Source organism: Salmo trutta, chromosome 26 (assembly GCF_901001165.1).
Source record: "Salmo trutta chromosome 26, fSalTru1.1, whole genome shotgun sequence".
Lineage (NCBI taxonomy): Eukaryota > Metazoa > Chordata > Actinopteri > Salmoniformes > Salmonidae > Salmo > Salmo trutta.
Window position 1 is genome coordinate 23353664 of NC_042982.1, and position 21063 is coordinate 23374726.

Sequence of the window (21063 nt, forward strand, 5' to 3'; positions counted from 1 at the left end):
ATAGCGGACTATGTAGTAGCAGTACTCACTGGTTTATAGCAGACTAGGTAGTGTGAGTACTCACTGGTTTATAGTGGACTAAGTAGTGTGAGCACTCACTGGTTTATAGCAGACTAGCTAGTAGCAGTACTTATTGATTTATAGCAGACTAGGTAGTGTGAGTACGCACTGGTTTATAGCGGACTATGTAGTAGCAGTACTCACTGGTTTATAGCAGACTAGGTAGTGTGAGTACTCACTGGTTTATAGTGGACTAAGTAGTGTGAGTACTTATTGATTTATAGCAGACTAGGTAGTAGCAGTACTCACTGGTTTATAACAGACTAGGTAGTAGCAGTACTTATTGATTTATAGCAGACTAGGTAGTAGCAGTACTTATTGGTTTATAGCGGACTATGTAGTAGCAGTACTTATTGATTTATAGCAGACTAGGTAGTAGCAGTACTTATTGGTTTATAGCAGACTAGGTAGTGTGAGTACTCACTGGTTTATAGTGGACTAAGTAGTGTGAGTACTTATTGATTTATAGCAGACTAGGTAGTAGCAGTACTCACTGGTTTATAGCAGACTAGGTAGTAGCAGTACTTATTGATTTATAGCAGACTAGGTAGTAGCAGTACTTATTGGTTTATAGCAGACTAGGTAGTAGCAGTACTCACTGGTTTATAGCAGACTAGGTAGTAGCAGTACTTATTGATTTATAGCAGACTAGGTAGTAGCAGTACTTATTGGTTTATAGCAGACTAGGTAGTGTGAGTACTCACTGGTTTATAGTGGACTAAGTAGTGTGAGTACTTATTGATTTTTAGCAGACTAGGTAGTAGCAGTACTCACTGGTTTATAGCAGACTAGGTAGTAGCAGTACTTATTGATTTATAGCAGACTAGGTAGTAGCAGTACTTATTGGTTTATAGCAGACTAGGTAGTAGCAGTACTTATTGGTTTATAGCAGACTAGGTAGTAGCAGTACTCACTGGTTTATAGCAGACTAGGTAGTAGCAGTACTCACTGGTTTATAACAGACTAGGTAGTAGCAGTACCTATTGGTTTATAGCAGACTGGGTAGTAGCAGTACTCACTGGTTTATAGCAGACTAGGTAGTAGCAGTACTCACTGGTTTATAACAGACTGGGTAGTAGCAGTACTCACTGGTTTAGCGGACTAGGTAGTGTGAGTACTCACTGGTTTATAGCGGACTAGGTAGTGTGTGATGGGTGAGCCTCCATCGTCCTGCTTGATCCAGTTAACTTTGAGGGAGTTGCCTTTGGTTTGGAGTGTTCCCTCCAGCTTAGGCGGTTCAGGTTCCCCTAAACAGACACATCAGTGATATCAAGGTTAGTTAGTGAGCTGAAGTGGTCATTCTGAAGATGTAGAATATATTACAGCTGGTCAGCAGCTGCTGTGAAACCTTTAACTGGTTTCTCCTAAACCTGTTCCAAAGATGTGAAGAAAGCTGTTAATATTCTGTCCTAGTGTTCTCCAGATGGCACCCTTCCTCCATACTGTTAATATTCTGTCCTAGTGTTCTCCAGATGGCACCCTTCCTCCATACTGTTAATATTCTGTCCTAGTGTTCTCCAGATGGCACCATTCCTCCATACTGTTAATATTCTGTCCTAGTGTTCTCCAGATGGCACCCTTCCTCCATACTGTTAATATTCTGTCCTAGTGTTCTCCAGATGGCACCCTTCCTCCATACTGTTAATATTCTGTCCTAGTGTTCTCCAGATGGCACCCTTCCTCCATACTGTTAATATTCTGTCCTAGTGTTCTCCAGATGGCACCCTTCCTCCATACTGTTAATATTCTGTCCTAGTGTTCTCCAGATGGCACCCTTCCTCCATACTGTTAATATTCTGTCCTAGTGTTCTCCAGATGGCACCCTTCCTCCATACTGTTAATATTCTGTCCTAGTGTTCTCCAGATGGCACCCTTCCTCCATACTGTTAATATTCTGTCCTAGTGTTCTCCAGATGGCACCATTCCTCCATACTGTTAATATTCTGTCCTAGTGTTCTCCAGATGGCACCATTCCTCCATACTGTTAATATTCTGTCCTAGTGTTCTCCAGATGGCACCATTCCTCCATACTGTTAATATTCTGTCCTAGTGTTCTCCAGATGGCACCCTTCCTCCATACTGTTAATATTCTGTCCTAGTGTTCTCCAGATGGCACCATTCCTCCATACTGTTAATATTCTGTCCTAGTGTTCTCCAGATGGCACCCTTCCTCCATACTGTTAATATTCTGTCCTAGTGTTCTCCAGATGGCACCATTCCTCCATACTGTTAATATTCTGTCCTAGTGTTCTCCAGATGGCACCCTTCCTCCATACTGTTAATATTCTGTCCTAGTGTTCTCCAGATGGCACCATTCCTCCATACTGTTAATATTCTGTCCTAGTGTTCTCCAGATGGCACCCTTCCTCCATACTGTTAATATTCTGTCCTAGTGTTCTCCAGATGGCACCCTTCCTCCATACTGTTAATATTCTGTCCTAGTGTTCTCCAGATGGCACCCTTCCTCCATACTGTTAATATTCTGTCCTAGTGTTCTCCAGATGGCACCCTTCCTCCATACTGTTAATATTCTGTCCTAGTGTTCTCCAGATGGCACCCTTCCTCCATACTGTTAATATTCTGTCCTAGTGTTCTCCAGATGGCACCCTTCCTCCATACTGTTAATATTCTGTCCTAGTGTTCTCCAGATGGCACCCTTCCTCCATACTGTTTTGCTAGAGGCACTTGTCTGCCTCTCCAACTAAAAGCCCTCATGAACAAGCTGTGCGACTACTGTGGAGTGCTAAAATGAAAGTAGCATTTATACAGCAATTACACATGATTGGTCAGGACACAGCCAGTAGGGGGGATGTTTGTGCACTGTAAACAACTTGAGAGGGACAAATGAGGGTTAGTGCAAAAAAGTTATTACAATGTGATAAATCTGTGAAATTGTTGGGATAAATTCAAAGTTATATCAGAAGGTGTATTTGTTTGTTGAATGGATGAATAAATACGTTATTAGGATGAATAACTCCCATTACAATCTGTGAGAGTGATCGCCACTGAAACAAACATGCAGCACACTAAACAGGAAAGAGGGAGTGGGGGGACGATAACAAGGAAGTTAATTGAGACAAAATGTAAGACTATCAGAGCTAGTTTCAGGGAACTTGATTTAGATCTAAGTCAGTGGCCTAATGGCATTCAAAAAAATGTGTAGAAGCCTATTTTACTTCACAAATGCCTTGCAAGTCAATAATTACTGCTAGACAAGTTGGATGAAAAGTCCACGCTCATAGGAGAGGATGACATGCACTTCTGAGATCACAAACTTGCTTAGGATAAAATCATTTATGACAGGCTTCATCTTTTAAACGTATTTGTTCGGTTGAAAAAAGGCCTGCTTCGTTCAAAGCAGGAAGGATTCTTTTGGAGCGGCACAAAATGAAATACATGGGATTTCTGCAGATATATACTGTAGCTAACACAAATGTGTTTTGTGGATAGAGAATCCAGTAAATCTACCACTGAGCTAACAACTCTGCAGGTCAGGCAGGGAACATCATTCACAGTACTGGGAGGAGTTACAGTAGGAACACTTCCTTGTTAAATAACTGTGACAGTCCAGGGAGCTCCAGTCAGTCTAGACAGGTGAACGGCTACACATGATGGGTTAACAAAATCGAAAATAAATGGAAATAAATGGGACATTATTGAATTGGGACATTTAGTATTTATGTTATGAATGACTCTCCAGTAAAATGAAGATTCTTCTGATGAAAGTTGGGAACGAAAAGTTACCTTCTGCAGAGTGATGACATCATCAGCACCATGCAAGCCACATGATGAGTCACATGAAACGCACGCATGTGATTGGTTGAAAGGAAAGTGGAAACATAAAATATATAAAAATAGACAATGTAAACATGGACAGGAAAAACACAGTTATAAGACTTGAAGACAAAATTAAACAAAACAGAAACTGAAGACTAACACAAAACAACAGTGAACTTTTGACAACACTGAAAACACAAGCGGGGACAAATGACAGGTTTTCCTCTGAGAGAAATGATGACTTCAGCTACTGTGGCTTATGCTCTAGATTTACAGTCATTTCAAATAAAATAACTTTCAAAATATGGTAATAAATGGAAAAGGGTACATCCCAAACCATCCCTCTCCTGCAAGACAAAACGACTGACAACAGAGGAAATGCTGCGGTATTTCCAACAAAGACATACATATTGGAAATACTGACAGAAAACAGCAGCATTGAAAAAGGGGACAGAAATACAGACGTATTCCTAATACTACTTAGTATTGCCAATACTGACGGATATTATAGTATCAGTTGTACATGTACAACCTACACATGACATGAAAACACAATAATATTTGGGGAGGGTTAAGTTGTATCAGTAAATGACCATAGCTTCTTACTGTAGGTACTGTACAGTAGGAAGAGCAGCAGGTAATAGGGAGGGTTCTAGGCTATTTGTCTTGGTATAACAGTGTCTAAGTCACATGCTAACTACTCCTAATAACTATGATCTTTGGCCTAATCCCTAATAACCGCATAACAAACCTGAGTCCTCAGTGAAAAAATGAAAAATGCCATCTAAGAAATCATATAGAAGAAGAGATATTAGGCAAAAGCAAAGGCTTCACACATTGCTAGTATGTCTGTACAAATCTGTAATCTGCAATATAATATTCCTGCAGATTAAAGGTATTAAACTATTTAAGTGAAATTGATCAGAGAACAGAAAGCAAAAGAAACATGAAACAATATTTCATGACTGCCAAATCTCAATGGAAAAGATGCAGAGGCAAATGAAAGCCAATGGACCGTATAAATACACGTTTTAGAACTGGAGACAGACTGTTTTGCAAACACTTGGAAAGTTTGTCCAAAGTTCAAACTAATACCCAGAGTGAGTGTGTATGATGATGAGGCACTTACTTGCGTAAGAATAACCTGAACGGTCCGACAGAAAAACAGATGAGACAAAATGAATAAACAGAAAACTACACAACAAGAGTGTGACAAAAAAGAAAGAAAATAAACTATCAAGGCTTTATGATAGCAGCATCAACCAATCAGAATGTCCTCGGATACCAAACGATCAGTTCAACTCTACACATGCAGGGCATGGAATAATATTCCTGAGTTAGGAGTGGACAGACATTCCACTTCCAGTGACATTTACAACCAACAGGGGGCGATCAAGGATAAGGAGCGAGCAAGAGAGAGAGACAGAGAAAGAGAGCGAGAGAGAGAGAGAAAGAAAGAGAGAGAGAGAGAAAGAAAGAGAGAGAGAGAGAAAGAAAGAGAGAGAGAACAAGGGTAGTCATCATCATCCTAGCAGTGAGAATTCAAGCCAGTTGTGCAGTAAAAGCTTCTTCCTAGATTTACAAGCACAGCATAGGGCAAATATGTCTGATCTGAAGGTTCTAAGCCAGTGCTGACCAATATGTCTATGGTGGAGCTGACAAACAGACTGTATCAACAAGGCTGAATGTATTGATTCATTCTAATGAGGAGGTGCAATGCACGGTGGCAGGATGGTTGTTGGGAGGTGAGAAGGGAGGTGTGAAGTGTGACTTACGGACAGGCTCTGTCTTGAAGACCACAGCGGGGCTAGTTTCACCCTCTCCCTTGCCGTTGATGGCTGACATCTTCACCTCATAGTTGGTCTCAGGCTTCAGGCCTATGATGGTAACTTCACTCAGAGCTCCTGAGGATACAAGTGAGAATTACAATTACTGACACATCCACAACAAACTGCACTCAGACAGAAATATCCATTTGACAAGTAACAGGGATGCAATGATTACAGACAACAACATTTGCTTTTTTTCTCATTTGAGGGTAAATCCAACCAGCTAAATTATTATATAGGACGGATGTTTCATTTAAAAAAGGCCAATGAATGAGAAAAATAAACATAAAGAAGCAAAGCACGTTTCCTTTTTTTTATCCCTCACATACTCTCTCTCTCTCTCTTTACCCTCGTAGCCCCCCCGTCCTGCCCCTGTACTCACCTCCTTGGACCTCATAGACTCTCTGCACCCAGCTGCCCCTGCCCACAGTCTTCCATTCGGCCCGGTACCTGAGGACGGGTACACCCCCGGTGGCGTCAGGCTCCTGGAACTCCACCCTGGCTGAGCTGGAGAACGGCTCCACCTCCCCGAGGGACGGGGCTGATGGGACATCTAGAGGAGAGGAATCACACATAACGATACTCATTAGAGAACTACAGTATATTTCATTCGATGACGACATTCAATATTAGATTCACAATATAGAGCATGACGATTTGGGATAATTAGCTACAGATTGTGATTGTGACTGACCAGCCTGAATGAGGAGGAACTCCTTGGATTCTGTGCCCATCTCATTGGAAGCAGTACAGTTGTAGCTCCCAAAGTCATTCTCAGACTCTGGGGTGACCTGGAACAGAGGAGAGAATCGATGCATGAAAGTGGGCAGCGAAGCATTACAAACACAAGGTGACTAAGATGCATGAGTCAGTTTGTTCCACTGTTGTTTGTCCATTAGAGATGCCTGTTTGTATTCCTCTGTCTCTGTGCTTCCCTCTACTGAATAATGAAAACACACTCAGTCTCCCCACAATGGAACTGGGGGAGAACCCTGCAAATACTAGCTGTCACACATGAAATCTTTATGACATGTAGAGTGTTCTTAATTCTGTGTGTGTAGCCGTGTGTGTGTGTGCTCAAGCATGTGTGTGTGCTCATGCATCCGTGTGTGTGCGCAGTATGCCTATGTGTATGCGAGTGTGTGTGTATTTGAGTGGGTCTCTACCTCCAGGTAGCTGGCTGTGGGGCTCTGGAAAACCTTGGCTTTGGTGACGTTAGCGTTGGGAAGCTGAAACCCGTCCCTCAGCCACATCATGGACACGTCACTGGGGTGGGCCAGGACCTCACAGCTGATGTTAGCTGCATTCCCCTCCCAGGTATAAACTGTCACTGAGCCCTGGATCTTAGGGGCATCTATGGAGGAATGAACCAGCAATGTGAATAAGAGATTGCTGTCTTTTGTCTTAAATATTTAAAAGAGTAGGTTTTGGCACAAACGTTGGAAGCAGCAGGCAGTATGCCAGGCATGATGAAGACTGAACACTAGAGACAGTGGTTGCGTCCTTATTCCCTACATAGTATACTACTTTTGGGACCCTATGGGCCTAAGTAGTGAACTATAGGGAATAGGATGCCATTTCAGACGCAACCCTGTGACATGCGGAGCTCTTACAGCGGACTTCCAGGTAGGCGGGTTGAGAATCCACTCCGATGGCGTTGCGTGCAGAGCAGAGGTACTGGCCAGCGTCGGTGAACTTGGTGTACTTCAGCGTGAGGGAGGACACACGAGCATCACTCCTCACTACGACGTTCCCATCCAGACTCTATAGGGCAGGAAATCACAGGGTAGCAAGCAACAAAGAACCTCTGTTTGCAGTACATCAATGTTAACCTCATACCCCCTTGTGATCCATGCATTATTGATAACCCATACATTATAACACTCTGTAGCTATATCATAGTAACATTGAACTCTGAGCCTGAAGACAAACCATTGTAGCATTGCGTACTTTTCCTATGGCTGTAACATCAAAAGGTGATGACATTACACATGGCCTGCCCTTACGAGAGACAGAGATACTGTAGAGAAAGATCACAACCCTCTGTATTGTACAGTAGAGATGTGTACAGTAGCAGAGCACATCACTAATGGTAGAAGAAGCTGTATGGATGGAGCCATCAAGAGCTTTTCACACAATGGCTGTAGAGTGAGGTGGCTGAAATCAGATACTGCAGGCTATTTATGTCTCAGCCTGTTAAATGCTACTGTTGTATAGTCGTGGTTCCTGTGGACAGGATAACATGCCTAGCTTGCACTTTTACACACAGCCTGCTGAGTGGTTCACTTTATCGTGTGAAATTCAACTAGACATGAATAATATATTGACATACTAAGTCTTGAATTATTTGTGTTCCCCAACAGCAACATACTGTCGGATGTATAGTTCATACATCTACTGTATACATATTATAGGGCAGGCATTCTAGTACTGTCCAAAACCCATGGTTGGTCCATGAAATGGCAACTCATTAAAATGATTCTATTCCTCAGAATTAACTAGCTACCTAGTCAGAGCAGTGTCACTGTCTCTGTAACTCTAAAGAAACACCATGCTGACTAAAGTCAATAAGGGTTAAGACTCCAGCTTCAGAAGTAGAACCAAAGCATGTGAAATGGGGAAGAGGGCAAAAACATAGTGTGCCTATACATTCAAGACCTTGCCAATTAAAACTAGAGCAGAAACCCTGCTAATGGCTAATACGATTGATGTTGGTCTCAAGATACACAACTTTAATTCATTAACGCCAGATACACAAGGTCTAAATAAAAGGTCAGGTACGAAACCTTTAGCGTCGTGGTCGGCTACTCTTGTTGTTGTTGTTGACACTGAACAGTCTGGGTCTGCTACTCTTGTTGTTGTTGTTGACACTGAACAGTCTGGGTCTGCTACTCTTGTTGTTGTTGTTGACACTGAACAGTCTGGGTCTGCTACTCTTGTTGTTGTTGTTGACACTGAACAGTCTGGGTCTGCTACTCTTGTTGTTGTTGTTGACACTGAACAGTCTGGGTCTGCTACTCTTGTTGTTGTTGTTGACACTGAACAGTCTGGGTCTGCTACTCTTGTTGTTGACACTGAACAGTCTGGGTCTGCTACTCTTGTTGTTGGCACTGAACAGTCTGGGTCTGCTACTCTTGTTGTTGTTGTTGACATGGAACAGTCTGGGTCTGCTACTCTTGTTGTTGTTGTTGACACGGAACAGTCTGGGTCTGCTACTCTTGTTGTTGTTGACACTGAACAGTCTGGGTCTGCTACTCTTGTTGTTGTTGTTGTTGACACTGAACAGTCTGGGTCTGCTACTCTTGTTGTTGTTGTTGACACTGAACAGTCTGGGTCTGCTACTCTTGTTGTTGTTGTTGACACTGAACAGTCTGGGTCTGCTACTCTTGTTGTTGACACTGAACAGTCTGGGTCTGCTACTCTTGTTGTTGGCACTGAACAGTCTGGGTCTGCTACTCTTGTTGTTGTTGTTGACACTGAACAGTCTGGGTCTGCTACTCTTGTTGTTGGCACTGAACAGTCTGGGTCTGCTACTCTTGTTGTTGACACTGAACAGTCTGGGTCTGCTACTCTTGTTGTTGTTGTTGACACTGAACAGTCTGGGTCTGCTACTCTTGTTGTTGGCACTGAACAGTCTGGGTCTGCTACTCTTGTTGTTGTTGTTGACACTGAACAGTCTGGGTCTGCTACTCTTGTTGTTGTTGTTGACACTGAACAGTCTGGGTCTGCTACTCTTGTTGTTGGCACTGAACAGTCTGGGTCTGCTACTCTTGTTGTTGACACTGAACAGTCTGGGTCTGCTACTCTCACGCCAGTCCAAACCACTGTTAACTTATGTTAGGTGTCGTAGAAGAGCTGAACTTCTAGGGACCTCTGCATTTTATTTTGCATGGCTTTGAAGTTCAACACCCACACATTGCAAGTGAACCATCTCATGAATGCCTCTGTGTTGTTCAATTAGCTACAGTAGGGACCAGTCTGGGGGACAAACTAAGGCTATGGCTCAAATAGCACCCTATTCCCTACATAGGGAACTATTTTTGACCAGAGCCCTATAGACCCTGGTCAAAAGTAGTGCACTACATAGGGTGCGATTTGGGAAACTAACTAAGAGAGGAGTAGCGCTCATTAGTTCTGTATTCAAACTCAACAGAAGCAGCATGTCTGGGGCATTAAGTATGCCTGAGGAAACGCTTCCATAACACAGGCACGGCAGTCAGTCCCCTTTTCATTCCACCTCATCTTCCTCCTCCACCTCCTCCCTCCATCCCCCCACCTTCTCCAAACACTGACAGGGATAATTACATCAGAGCTGAAAGAGTGGCAAGAGAATGTGACTGTGTCCCGCCAGCCTTGTGCTGCACTCACATATGCCACCCCTTATGTACAGGCAGGTCCTATTGTGGTTGATGAAGAAATATAGACCAGGCACATTAATACAATCCTGGTGTAGTGTAGATAGAACATTCAGTTCCCTGTTTTTGGGCTGTATTGTAAGATCAAAGAGGGTCAACTACAACTCATCATCATGGCCAACGACTGGACAACCACATGGCAGACCAGACCATGATACACAATCTCATTCTGTCAAGAGGAAGAGCATCTCCTTCTGTTCATATGCAACGTGAGAACATAGATTCATTAAAGTTTCATAACTATGGTTTTCAACAACAGAGAGTTTATTAATAATGCAGGGTGGTGGTGCCTATTGGAAACATCAAGCAATTTTCGCTTAGCTCGATCATTGGTGCACCCTAGACCTTATTCCCTGGAAAGGATGGGAACAAACATCCTCCACCAGTTGTCTGATACCTGGCTACAAAATGGATGAGCTAGGAAAAAGAACATTCAGGTTTCAAGGATAATTTTTCAGCCTGATGGTTCACAGAGCGAAGCCACTCTAACAAACCAGAGGACTGATAAGAGTTTCTCCATCAGTTTCCATGACTACAGCAACAATAGAAAACAGTGTTGAAGAGAATTCAATATAGTGAAAGAGGATGCATGGGCATGGTACATGGTAGATAGTGATGGGTATTGGGTATACTATAGAAGCTATACCTTGTGTTGCTCGGGCCGAGTCCAAGAGGCCTGTAGAGGACACAGACAGAATAGAACAACAACAAAAAAGCAAAGCAATCCTTGGACAGGTATCCTTATCCAGTACCTCACAGATGGAACAAACAACACTGCACGAGCATGCAACTGAACAACACTGCCCCACTCCTGTACAGAACGTTGACCTGCTGTAGTCCAGTGAAATGGGCCAATGCTAAAACTATAACCCAAGCACGCCATTCCATTGTTTTTGACACAATTAGACTCATCAACCTTTACGCTCCTCAGTAGTATTAAACTACTCAGCATTAACCTAGAAATAGCCTAGCCAGCGAGCTAAACAGGTTTTAATGACGTAATTTCAACCCATTTAGCCTGCTGGGTACATGTTCATGTGTAAATAATAGACGTAACATTGGAGTTAGCTAGCATGGAGGGATGCTGAAAGAAATCATAGAAACATTTCTCCATATATCATCTTCAAAATCAAATTATTAAGAATTGTTTTCAGGATTATGAATCATAATGAATCCACAATTAATATGAAGTTATATAATCAACGCAACATTTAACACTTAATTCAGTCCCACAAAAGATAATTAAACGTGATTAAAAAAGTATTGTCCACCTCTGAAACACATTTACTTACGGAGGATTTATTTTCTCTGAATTCTGCCATAATACATGTTATAAAAAGCATGCTTTATGTGTTTCCTAATGTTAAGGAGAAACAAGAGGCATGAAGGAGGGATGATTCATAATGGACGACGACGTAGTGATGAATGGAATGGAGAATGGAAGCCAGACAACAAGCAAAATGGTAAACAGCTTTCCATCAGATGCAGAAAACAACCAAGAGTCCCATCTCCTGAAACGTACTGCAGGCAAAAAGGCCCAGAACTCAATTCATTATTAATACAGTCAATTTTAACATTCCTTCCAGACCATCCTCTCTCGTTTAGAGCTGGACGCCTTCCAATCACTCACAGATGAGTGAATAATGAGTGAATTCATCTGGATTCTATCTTTAATAAGGGCTAACCTATACCACAGTAGACTCACTGCCTGTCACAGAGAAACACAACACACACATCTGTCAAGAGACTAGTTAACACTGGGAAAGCTTCAGTCACACTGCAGGCCAGAACCACACACATGAACAGACCAAACTAATAATATATCAAGTAAAAGATCCTGAGTGAAGACCTAAGTAGGGAGGGTTGTACTGTATATTGAGCCATGGCATGTAGCTAATGTAGATAGTGAATGTATTAACAAGGGTAGTGTCCGCCCTGGACTGGTCATATGATATCACTATTCTTTACGGTCCTCTGGGGTGTGGCGAGACAGGAGAGACACACATAGCAAGACAGGCATATTTAACACCTGATGTCGGAAAAGCAGTCAGGGACCAGACCCCACATCACAGAGGAGGATCTGCTGCTCAACTAGCTTCGTAATACTGGTGCTGCTGCTCATTATTACAGGACACATAACTAACAGCACCCCTGGTCCTGGCTGGTCTGACACAGCACTGTGAGGTGTGCAATTGAGTTGACACATCACTGTCAGACCAATGTTTTATGTTTGTTTAAACAATGGGACATGGACCAAAAGCAAATGATGGTGAGAGCTGTAAACACCATGCATCTAATCAGTTTAGTGCAAACCAGCACTAAATAACATCCCATCAGACAAATCTAATTTCCAGGCAGCACTCCTCATCCTCTGGGTGAGCAGCGATCCTCTCTCTCTCTCTAGAGTATGAAGGTGGGGAGGGGAGAGGAAGAGAGGCACTGTTGTAGAGTAGATTCTCCAAAAGAAACACTCACATAACTATCTCACCCAGTACCACACATCCTCTCTATAGTCATAAACAGCACAACGGTATGGTATGGTTACAGGACTGGGCTGGGGCACTGTTTTTTGATGACCCCTGACTGGGATCAGTTGGGAAGCTCTCCATTTATCCTGACTAGCAGCATTCCAACTGTCATACCATAAGAACAAACTGCCATTCAATGTCCAGAGAGCCACATTGTACCACCACTGACCAGACAGGCACATACGGTGGGCTCCAGAATTACTGGCACCCCTGACTGGCAATGAACAAACTATACTTAAAAAATATAAACAATATAATTATAGAGATAAACTCAAAATACCAACATGTGAGAAATACTGTACTTTATTAATGCTTCAATGGAACCAACCAAAATCACACAATTATTTAATACAAAATAAATTTCACCAAAATCTAGGTTTCATAATTATTGGCAATCCTCATTCAGTACTTAGTGCAACCACCTTTGGCAAGGATAACAGCATTTTTTCCTGTATTTTGGACCATTCCTCTATGCAGATCCTTTCAAGATCCTTCACATTCTTGGGTTTGCGTTTGTCAACTGCCCTCTTCCACTCAGCCCACAGGTTTTCGATTGGATTGAGGTCCGGCGACTGAGATGGCCATGGCAGAACATTGATTTTGTCACAGAACCATTTCTGTGTGGATCTTGAGGTATGTTTTGGGTCATTGTCTTGTTGGAAAGTCCACCTACGGCCAAGTCCCAGCCCTCTGGCAGAGGCAACCAGATTGTCAGCCAAAATTGCCTGATACTTGTTGGAATTCATTATGCCATCAATCTTAACCAGTGCCCCTGGACCTCTGGAATTAAAACAGCCCCAAAACATCACTGACCCCCCTCCATATTTCACCGTGGGTATGAGGTGCCTCTCCTTGTATGCATCTCTGTTTCGATGCCAAACATGCCGATGCTGTATCTGACCAAAACATTCAATTTTTATCTAATCTGACCAGAGCACCTTCTTCCAGTCATACTTTAAATGTCATCTGTGTCTTGGGGTCAGAAAGGGCTTTCTTCTGGCAACCCTTCCAAAGAGCCTGTGGTTGTGGAGGTGGCGTCTGATGGTGCTTTTTGAAACCTGGTGACCCCAAGGCGCCACCAAGGCCTGCAATTCTTTCACAGTGATTCTTGGGGATTTTGTTGCTTCTCTCACCATCCTCCTCCCTATCCTGGGGGGCAAAATGCATTTGCGTCCCCTCCCCGTGAGGTTTTCAACTGTTCCATATCTTTTGAATGTTTTAATAATTGCCCTGACAGTGCTCAGTGGTATATTCAATTGTTTGTGGATCTTCTTGTAGCCATTACCAGATTTATGAAGGTCTACGACCATCTGTCTCTTTTCAACTGCCAGTTATTTTGTTTTCTTCGAGGTGTTGGATGACAAAGGGATATTGCACACGTGCTACCTCATTTAGTGGAACAGGAAGTGATGTAATGGTTCAATATAGTTCCTTAAGACTTAGATAAACTTAAATAAGTGGAATTTAATTCCTGGTTTAATTTTGGTAGATGTTATTTACAATAATCTTTAAGGGTGCAATTAATTGTGAAACCTTGATTTGGAGGAAATTGATTTTTAAATAAATCAATAAATTATTTTGGTGGGTTCCATTAAAACATTAATAAAGTACAGTATTTCTCACATGTTGGTATTTTGAGTTTATCTCTATAATTATATTGTTGATATTTTTTTTAAGTATTGTTTGTGCATTACCAGTCAGATGTGGCAGTAATTTTGGAGCCCACTGTTGATGAGCATTGTGTTGGAACTGTAGCTAGAGAACAAGAGCCTCTCTATAGTAGGTCCCTACTCTACCAGTGCTTAGTGAAGCAGGCCCTTGGATTGAAAGCATCGTTCTGTTTCTACACCCCTCCCTGAACCAATCACGTTATAGTGCAGCAGCCAACAGCAGCACCACATGATTGAGCTCTCTGATCATTCAGAACACTTCACCTTCAAATGTTCATTCCCAAGAGTTAATAGCTACTTTCCTACTCTCTTTCGTCCGCTCAACTATCTGAATACTAGACCGATCTCATTGTGCTTCAATGGAGCACATTATCATAAATTAGGCAGCTCCAGTAAGATTCAATACACAGTAATCTACAGCATATGCTGTCAACTGAACAATTCAATATCTGGTCATCTGTACCACGTTTGAGCTCTGATGAGCTTTGAAGAAACCCATTTTCAAGCATGTTTGCTCCTCCTTTCCATAGCCTGAATGTTCTCAGATAATTGCAGCTTGCAAACCTTGTAAATCAAGTAGAATATTTAATATATATTCAAATAACCCAGCCTTTCATTTTGCGAGATAATGTCCTAAGCACGCATACACATTTCATTTACATTTTAGTTATTAAGAATTGTTACAACAAATAAGGGGGCTGAAACAACAACGTAATTACAACCCTTGCAAACAAAAACCCTTCTTCAAAAACAATACGAGTATGAGAGCACTAGAATAGAAGAGTAAGCTGGTTTAAACTTGTTTATGTAATAGCTAAAGCATAGTGTCCTCTTGGAACACAATGTTACCATGGCATGTGTTACCCACATTTAGGCTATTCTATGGATTCAATCATTTTGTCAATCTGATCCTCTCAGTCGACATCTCAATATCTCTGTAGTTCTAAATATGTGACAGGGTTCATTTGTCAGCCATCACTATCGTAAACGTGAAGGGAGAGAATATGCTGTGTGGAATAAAAAATAAACCCTATCCTTTATAAAAACCTTTTAGGCTATAGCCTACATTTCCTCAGACAACAGTCAGACTCAGAAGACGAGTGGAAGCTAGCTGAGGGAATAATACACTTGAATTCCCTGTCAACAGAGATAATGGTAATCCAGCACCTCTTTACAGCAGGAATCACGAATACGTCCATTTCTATGAGTACAACAGTCAGCAGACTGGAGAATGTAAAGGAAAGTTAAAGCACTGAGAGAGGTGGTAATGATATATGTAGCATGACACACTAGTGAACAGCACACCCCAACATGCACATGCACACACACTTGTAACACAGACACGATTCTCACAAATATCCTTCAACACCAATTCCACACAGGGAAAACAAAACTGCAATTGTCATGCTGATAGCCAATGAGCCGAAACAACAGCACTGATTCAAATAATAGGCCCATATGAACAAGTCACCATAGAAGCTGGATAGATAGAAGACTGTGGCACATATTTCATGTGAGAGTTGATCAATAGCTTACCCTTTCACCTGTCCCCCAACCCAATAGAGCCACAGCTGTTATGACTAGTGCTGCTAGCATGGCAGATGAGGCACAGCCAGGTTCAAAAACAATTAGCAGCCATTTTCCAAATCACACTATCCTGGCTTCTCGCTAGTAAAGATATTACCTCAGGATCATTGTCCACAAGACCCACAGCGCCAGACCACTGCTGTGAAGGGGTTTCTATTCCTTAAAGCTCCTGTTTTCAACTATGTTCCTAATGATAATTCAATGCAGGCTGCTAATCATTTCTTCACCCGCCACCGTGGAGAGATGGCAGTACTAGTACAACACAGGCCAGATACAGATACAGACTTAGGCATTTTGCTTTTAGCTTCAACCTTGACAGAATGATTGATGATTGATGACAGATATGCAGTGAGACAGATTGTCTACATGAGAGGACAGAGAGGGACACAGACTGAGCAGCAGTAGGGCATGAGGCTGCCCCTATGGATGGAAGGAGACGGAGATGATCGGACCAGGAATGGCAACACAGAAATGAGGAGTTCCTCTTTTAAAGGTCATTACGGTAACCATGCTTTCTTCTGACCACAGTAGACAAGGCAGAGGAAACCCCCAAAGTTAAAACATTCAGAACCACTCTCTTGCAACGCAATAGTCAGGCAATAGTCAGGCTATATTTGGAAAACATGCAACTTTGAATCGATTTCATAAACCCTGATGAGATCATATCTTGAGGATTTTCAAGGAATATTGACTGAAGAGCAGACAAAAAAATTCCATAAAAATACTTATTTGATTCTATCAGGGTTTTTGTTGAATCTCATACCCCATAAGTAATTTGTTCTATCAATTGATTTTGTTCCATTTGTGTGCCACGCTGATTTCATACCTGATAGATCCTGTTTAGATGTGCCTGCAGGGGAGAGAATGTAGCGATGTAAACTGACCTTCCCGGCGGCTCCGCCGATCTACACTCCTCCTATACTGTACAGGTACCTACAGCTTGTCTCTGATGGAATGGCCCCACCATTACCTGTCTATTGGACTAGATGAGGTCATTGGTACTACAGGAAACTAGCTATATGGACAATGGGGCATTATATGAAAATGTAAGATCCATAGATTACTGTATGTAGCAGTCTGCAGGGGACAAGCAGAGGCTGCTATAGGAACCTAAACTATATATACGAAAGTATGTGGACACCCCTTCAATTTTGTGGATTCTGCTATTTCAGCCACACCCGTTGCTGACAGGTGTATAAAATCGACCACATAGCCATGCAATCTCCATAGCCAAACATTGTCAGTAGAATGGCCTTACTGAAGAGCTGTGACTATCAACGTGGCACCGTCATAGGATGCCACCTTTCCACCTTTCCTGCTAGAGCTGCCCCACTAACTGTAAGGGCTGTTATTGTGAAGTCGAAATGTCTAGGAGCAACAACGGCTCAGCCGCGAAGTGATAGGAAACACAAGCTCACAGAACGGGACCGCCGAGTGCTGAAGTGCATAGCGTGTAAAAATCATCTGTCCTTGGTTGCAACACTGTGTCTAGAAGCAACGTCAGCACAAGAACTGTTCGTCGGGAGCTTCAGGAAATGGGTTTCCATGGCCGAGCACCCGCACACAAGCCTAAGATCACCATACGCAAGCGTTGGCTGGAGTGGTGTAAAGCTCGCCACCATTGGACTCTGGAGCAGTGGAAACGCGTTCTCTGGAGTGATTAATCACGCTTCACCATCTGGCAGTTTCAGTATGACAACGCCCCCGTGCACAAAGCGAAGTCCATACAGAAATGGTTTGTCGAGATCGGTGTGGAAGAAATTGACTGGCCTGCACAGAGTCCTGACCTCAACCCCATCGAACACTTTTGGGATGAATTGGAACGCTGACCACGAGCCAGCCCTAATCACCCAACATCAGTGCCCAACCTCATTAGTGCTTTTGTGGCTGAATGGAAGCGTCCCCGCAGCAATGTTCCAACATCTAGTGGAATGCATTTCCAAGAACAGTGGAGGCTGTTATAGCAGCAAAGGGGGGGCCAACTCCATATTAATGCCCATGATTTTAGAATGAGATGTTCAACGAGCAGGTGTCCACATACTTTTGGTCATGTAGTGTAGGTCTAGGGTGCTATGGTAACTAGGTAGCTACGAGGTAGTAATATGAACTTCACTGTGTGACCTATTAGCTAGCTGCTGCTTTGGGGCCATACTTAATCAGTAGAGATGAACCTGGCTAAGGGGACCTTGCCATGTTTAAGTGAAACACATCCCCTGAGTGTCCCTCTGCAGTGGGACACAGCCCCAGGCTGGCCTCTCTCTGTGGGCTGACTGTACCGTACCTGCTCTCCCTCAGTGAAGGTGCGCAGGCCGAAGCTCCAGTTGATGGTGGGGGTGGGGTCCCCTGACGCCTCACAGGTCAGAGTCACCTGCTCCTCCATCTCAGACGTGCTCTGGTTCAGCAGGAAGGTGATCTTAGGTTTCACTGTAGCAAAGACAGACACACACAGAGCCATGAACCAACCTGCAGTGACACTCACCTGTATGACCTACAGTATAGCTACATTCACAGTATGCACACACCCACTACAAGCAGCATGCAATCCCATAGTGACAACAATCACCTGCCAGATCTGATGCTAGTACTTAATACCTACGGCTATAATCACAACATAATCCCTTGTTAAAATCCTCCCAAAGTGAATAAATATAGATAAACCATTGATAAACCACCAGAAACCTATCACACAGTCAATCATCTGTCAGTACCAAGTGAGAGGAGTCCCTCACCAAACACCCTGAGGCTGAGTTCTTGTTCGCTCTCCCCAGCCTTGTTCTTAGCGATGCAGGTGTACTCTCCCTCATCCAACTTGGCTACCTCCATGATGGTCATCTCTGAACCGTCCTCATTAAAGCTGTACTTGTCTCCTGACTCCAGAAGAACACCGGCCCTGGGGGAGAAGAGACGGGGAATACACTCATACACACACTCTGATTACAATCAGCTTTTATGAAACGATGAGAAGCGACCTTCACGACACAACTAAGTTGCTAACTACGCTTGATGATCATTTGTATCAAATAAATATAATAAAAGACTTCAAAACAAGTATTTTTCCCCTTGAATTAACTCAGACTTAATTCATATTAGCACAATTCAGTTTTATCAAAATAATGTTTCAGTGTGACATTGAATCGCTCTTTCCAAATGAATATTTTTCTTCCAGTCTTCAATCATGATCTCTCTAGAGTCTACAACAGAGAACCATTTACTTCTTGGCAATGACAATGACCCTTAGGGTCAAGGTTTGACCACAGATAATTACATTGTGGTCTCTTGGACCTTGAGAGAGATTGTGAGTGAGGGCAAAGCCTATCACCTTGACTGGTGAGTTAAAATAGATCCTCCCCCTTTACCTAAAACTCAACCCCAAAGATAAGTGTCACATGGAGTTCACACCAGTCCTTTCCCTCACCTAGCAACAAGGGGAACAGCTCCTCTAACTCTTCTAAGGTGAGAGCAGGTGAGAGCAACACACTACACTGCCAACAGAAAACCAAGGGCAGGGGACTAGCACTCACATTGGTGTTGGTGGCCTATGGGCTCCATGGTCAGATGGACAACTGCAAAACACTGGTTAGTGGTATATCAGTCTACCAGGCTTGAGTGTGTGTGTGAGTGTGTGAGTGTGTGAGTGTGTGTGTGTGTGTGTGTGTGTGTGTGTGTGTGTGTGTGAGTGTGTGTGTGAGTGTGTGTGAGCCTGTGTGTGTGAGCGTGTGTGTGTGAGCGTGTGTGTGTGTGTGTATGTGAGTGTGTGTGTGTGTGTGTGTGTGTGAGTGTGTGTGTGTGTGTGTGTGTGAGCCTGTGTGTGTGAGCGTGTGGGCGTGTGTGTGTGTGTGTGTGTGTGTGTGTGTGAGAGTGTGTGTGTGTGTGTGTGAGCCTGTGTGTGTGTGAGAGTGTGTGTGTGTGTGTGTGTGTGTGTGTGTGTGTGTGTGTGTGTGTGTGTGTGTGTGTGTGAGCCTGTGTGTGTGAGCGTGTGTGTGTGTGTGTGTGTGTAAGCGTGTGTGTGAGCGTGTGTGTGTGTGTGTGTGTGTGTGTGTGTGAGCCTGTGTGTGTGAGCGTGTGTGTGTGAGAGAGTGTGTGTGAGAGAGAGTATGTGCTCCAGTCTTACCGTGCCCAGGTCACCATTGGCTCTGGGTATCCATCAGCTGCACAGGTCAACATGGCAGACTGGCCCACGCCTGCTGTGGCATTCACCTCCGACTGCCACACCCGGATGGTAGGGAGCACTGAGGGAGGGAGACATATTAACACACCTGAGACCATGCAGAACACTCCCTGTCAGCAAAGTTACTACAGCTGAAATCCAGCCCACAGTCGTCTGCTGTCTAGGATGTTGATAAATGACTTAACACCACAAACTGTTGGCAAACCCATGAATAAAGTGACAAGGGAATAGAGAGGGAGGAAGAAGTAGGCTGACCGTTGACGATGACCCTGATGATCTTGAGGTCGATCTCTCCCCGGGCCATGAGGCGGCCCTCGCAAGTGTACGACCCCTCGTCTGTCTTCTTGATGCCTCGGATTTGCAGGTGGCTGTTGGGCAGGATCTTAAAGCGGACTGAGAGGAGAATCAAATCAAATCAGAATGAATATGTAATGGACGAGGGATAAAAAGGGCTTTTCAGACAGAGATCCCTGTACACTAGAAAATCTCCCTTTCTATGTAAATTCTTTAATTAAAGTGTTTAAACAGTTTTATATTCATACCCACCAGTTCTAATATTAGTCAGAGAATCGTTGAAATGGAACACTGTCTGACAGCTGGAGAGGGACTTTCTGACATGGTTGAGTAAAAACGGTGACAAGGCTGACAGTCAAAGACAAAAAAAAAGTGGAAACAGGAAAAATGTAGGAACCCTTTAGGGTTATACAATTCTGATAACTTTCCCCAAATTCCCAGACTTTCCACAAATCCTGCTTTTGGATTTAAGCAGGAAATCCCAATTCCTTCAAACTGGATTTCTGGAAAACATGGGAATTTTGGGAATGTGACTGGAATTGTGCAACCCTACTCCAGGCTAAATGGCATCTATCTCACCATCCTTCTCCATCTGAATCTTCACTCCTTTGTGTTTCCAGATGATGGTGGGGGGAGGGGAGCTGATGACGTCACACACGATTTTGGCGTTGTCCCCTTCATTGAACTCTTGGGGGGAGGGGGCGTTCTTGAAAGTGATCCTTTCTACAAGACAAA

General features: G+C 43.3%; 1 protein-coding gene across 7 annotated transcripts in view; it reads right to left on the reverse strand.

Annotated features, from left to right (window-relative positions):
• Positions 1-21063, reverse strand: part of ncam1b (neural cell adhesion molecule 1b) — a 121564-nt gene that overhangs the window by 9572 nt on the left and 90929 nt on the right. For 2 of the 7 annotated variants that reach the window (XM_029715297.1, XM_029715298.1), the window contains exons 4-18: positions 20908-21051; positions 20290-20427; positions 19978-20095; positions 18596-18756; positions 18148-18290; positions 16693-16716; positions 10728-10757; positions 7280-7430; positions 6833-7020; positions 6361-6457; positions 6049-6219; positions 5613-5741; positions 4967-4981; positions 3805-3807; positions 1183-1307 (exon numbers count right to left, since the gene is read on the reverse strand). In XM_029715297.1, coding sequence (XP_029571157.1) covers positions 1183-1307; positions 3805-3807; positions 4967-4981; positions 5613-5741; positions 6049-6219; positions 6361-6457; positions 6833-7020; positions 7280-7430; positions 10728-10757; positions 16693-16716; positions 18148-18290; positions 18596-18756; positions 19978-20095; positions 20290-20427; positions 20908-21051 — 1637 coding nt within the window. Of the gene's footprint in view, positions 1-1182; positions 1308-3804; positions 3808-4546; positions 4622-4966; positions 4982-5612; positions 5742-6048; positions 6220-6360; positions 6458-6832; positions 7021-7279; positions 7431-10727; positions 10758-16692; positions 16717-18147; positions 18291-18595; positions 18757-19977; positions 20096-20289; positions 20428-20907; positions 21052-21063 lie in introns of those variants that run through there. The other 5 variants (XM_029715299.1, XM_029715301.1, XM_029715300.1 and 2 more) reach the window with 5 other exon arrangements.